Below are 2,707 nucleotides of genomic sequence, written 5' to 3'. Positions count from 1 at the left end.
GCAAGTCAATGGAGAGTATGAGGTGAACTCCGTGTGGGTCACAGTTCGGGTATCTAGGAAGAAATTAGGGACTGAACTGAAGTTTTGAACTAAGTGTTTTCTTGTGATATTTCCAATATATACTTTGTATCATATATACCTATATATTTGTGTGTGTGTGTGTGTGTCTGCGTCTGTGTGACTGTGTCTGTTTGCATGTATTGATTTATTTTTCTATCCACATAAGGATTTTCTTGAAAATATCGAAGGAAGTTTACTTTCATCGGAACTCTACGAAAAATGGCTTGGTGTTCTTGACGAAATGACCGAGGAGGAGAAAATAAATGCAGCCCAGAGGTAATGATGCAATAAGTACTCTACTCTGGTCATGGCTCAGAAATACAGCCAATATACTATTAGGAAAATACTGGCTTCCTTCTTGCCTCTTTGACCACTAAAACAATATTCAATGCCAAATAGTTTCAATTCTTCACACCCATGGAGGCCAGTTTCAGAATACAGGCATGCCTTATGGCTATTTTTGCTCTTCTCCAGACCTTATTAACGTGGTGGACTCCTTAGCCATTATACAACTTCTGTATATATGAAACTGGTAAACAAAAGTCAGTGGCCTAAAAGAGATGCCAGAGCATCAACAGTCTGTGGTATAACCTTCAGTTTGTCAATGATTTAAACAGAGTGGGTTATCTCAGAAATTGAATTCGGTAAAACATTTTTGTATACGTTCATGCCTGGAACTCTGCTACAGCAGGCTGTGTACTAGATCTAGAAAGATGTTCTGTGCTCTCCATCTCTATACTTCCAGCTGCTAAGTGCAATGACTTGCCTTATTCAAAAGTACATCTTTCTGACTTTAGGCTTCTAGCTCAGCTGCCAAATGTGAATGTTGTTGTCTTGCGATACCTTTTCGGAGTGCTACGCAACATTGAGCAAGAATCCTCACCCAACCAGATATCAGCTTATGATTTATCAGTGTGTATAGCCCCAAGCATTCTTTGTCCACCTAATTGTGGCAGCTTGGAATTGGAAGAGAACTTCATAAAAAAGGTAGGGAGAGCTCTCATATGTGTCCCCTGAGGTTTAGAATCCATGCTTTGAACCTGAAATGTGTAGTAGTCAATTGGATGGATCAGTTCTGAGAAGTGCACATCTTCATAGGCTTCCTTGGAATTGCAGAGTTTGTTATCCTTCTCTGGTGGAATCTGGGAAGGGGTGTTGTTAAAGTGGGAAACGCAGGGCAGTTGAGTTGCTTCTTTCCCATCCAGGAGATTCAATACTAGACTGACTAAACAAAAGAGAGAGAAGAATGATGTAATATGGTAGAAAAGACCTGGGCTCCAGAGTTTGACAAGCCAAGGTCAGATCTCAGCCTTATCCTTGAGGCGGGAGCTTGGAACCTTGGGCAAAGCCATGGTTTCTTCATGACACAATGATAACAACCCCCGGCTTCCGTGGTCCTTACTGGCACATCCTAGGTGCCTCGGGCACTATGAGCACCTATGGCTCCAAACACATTGGCTTTGCTCTGCAAGTCTTGGCTCATTTAGAAAAATACTTGGCTACTGTTTTGCCTCCGCTACATCAGACAGAAACTAGAGAGATATTCCAGAACATCCTAATGAAGCCACACATGCCTAATAAGATGACAGCTTTTCCCCAAGCTCATGCCAAGAGCCAGCTTTAGGCAAAGCGAGACATGAGAAGGGACTTCGGTTAGAGAGACAGACATGTTTTCTCCCCAGCCCTGTGAGGTTTTACTCAAAAACAAAACAAAAGAATACATAGAAAAAAAATCCACAGGACTATGCACTTTCCAAAAAATATTCTGCCCTATTTAAGAAATTGATTTCATAGGAATTTGTCTCTGCCCTATACATTTTAATCATATATTATACTAAGTTACATCCCAATATTTTCTGGAAGCAAATATTTACAAAATAAGTAAATTTTCAGAAGGTAGATTACTTTGAAAGCTATCCTAGTTTTAAGGTGTAACCATTGGTATCACAATATTAGCTATTAAATTATGCCACAAATTAGGACTTTAGCCCACTGACTAGTAGTATTTTAAAATCTGTACTCAAAGTACAATGGAAAGTATCACTCTATGTTATTTTATTAGAGAAATTGGTTTTCTATATATTTTTATCAACTCTGAATTTTTCATAGAAGTCTTTCACAGTTTTGGTTAGATCCAAGGTTTATAAACAAAATGTGACTTATAACTCTTCCATATGAAAAAGAGCACCCCATTGTGTTCTTTTTGCATTACAGGCTTCTCTGATACAATTTTTGTATGAAAATTGTCTGAAGATATTGGGTGAAGACATCACTTCTCTCATGGGAGATAATTCAAAGAGTTGTCATTACAATGAGAAGGCTGCAGGTACTGTGGATAATTTAATAAGCTTTAGGGAGACACAGACAGCAAGGTTGCCAGGGGTCATGGCAGATACTTAACCCTGTTCTGGAGCCCAGAGCATCCCCAGGGCAATGATTCCCAGCTGCTCCTTCTTCTGAAGGCTGGCTAGCAGGTCAAGGGAGGTTTCACACACTGGAGACCCACGAAAGCATAGAAACTCCAAGACGTTTTTGGCAGTATTAGGAGATAGCATGGTATGATACAGTGTTTGGGGATTTTTTAAAACACAATTTTAAATGGATCCCACATCTATATTGTATTATATATGTAGGTAAGCATATAATG

At 39.5% G+C, this 2,707-nt stretch overlaps 1 protein-coding gene across 1 annotated transcript; it reads left to right on the top strand.

The window, feature by feature from the left end:
* Positions 1-231: 231 nt before the first annotated feature.
* Positions 232-2,460, top strand: LOC140598722 (rho GTPase-activating protein 20-like). The gene is made up of 3 exons (XM_072757249.1): positions 232-336; positions 858-1,047; positions 2,275-2,460. Exons 1-3 carry the CDS (start codon positions 302-304, stop codon positions 2,458-2,460), a joined length of 411 nt encoding a protein of 136 aa, XP_072613350.1. The 5' UTR covers positions 232-301.
* Positions 2,461-2,707: the final 247 nt, after the last annotated feature.

This window comes from Vulpes vulpes, chromosome 4 (assembly GCF_048418805.1).
Source record: "Vulpes vulpes isolate BD-2025 chromosome 4, VulVul3, whole genome shotgun sequence".
In the NCBI taxonomy this organism is placed as follows: domain Eukaryota; kingdom Metazoa; phylum Chordata; class Mammalia; order Carnivora; family Canidae; genus Vulpes; species Vulpes vulpes.
The sequence above is the reverse complement of the archived record's forward strand: the minus strand, read 5'-3'. Positions and strand labels throughout refer to the sequence as shown.

Bases quoted from the DNA above. Each gene is read 5' to 3' on its own strand.
- LOC140598722 (XM_072757249.1), top strand. From the start codon at position 302: ATGACCGAGGAGGAGAAAATAAATGCAGCCCAGAG. The intron at 337-857 runs GTAATGATGCAA...TTCTGACTTTAG, and splicing joins AAAATAAATGCAGCCCAGAG to GCTTCTAGCTCAGCTGCCAA. The intron at 1,048-2,274 runs GTAGGGAGAGCT...TTTGCATTACAG, and splicing joins AAGAGAACTTCATAAAAAAG to GCTTCTCTGATACAATTTTT.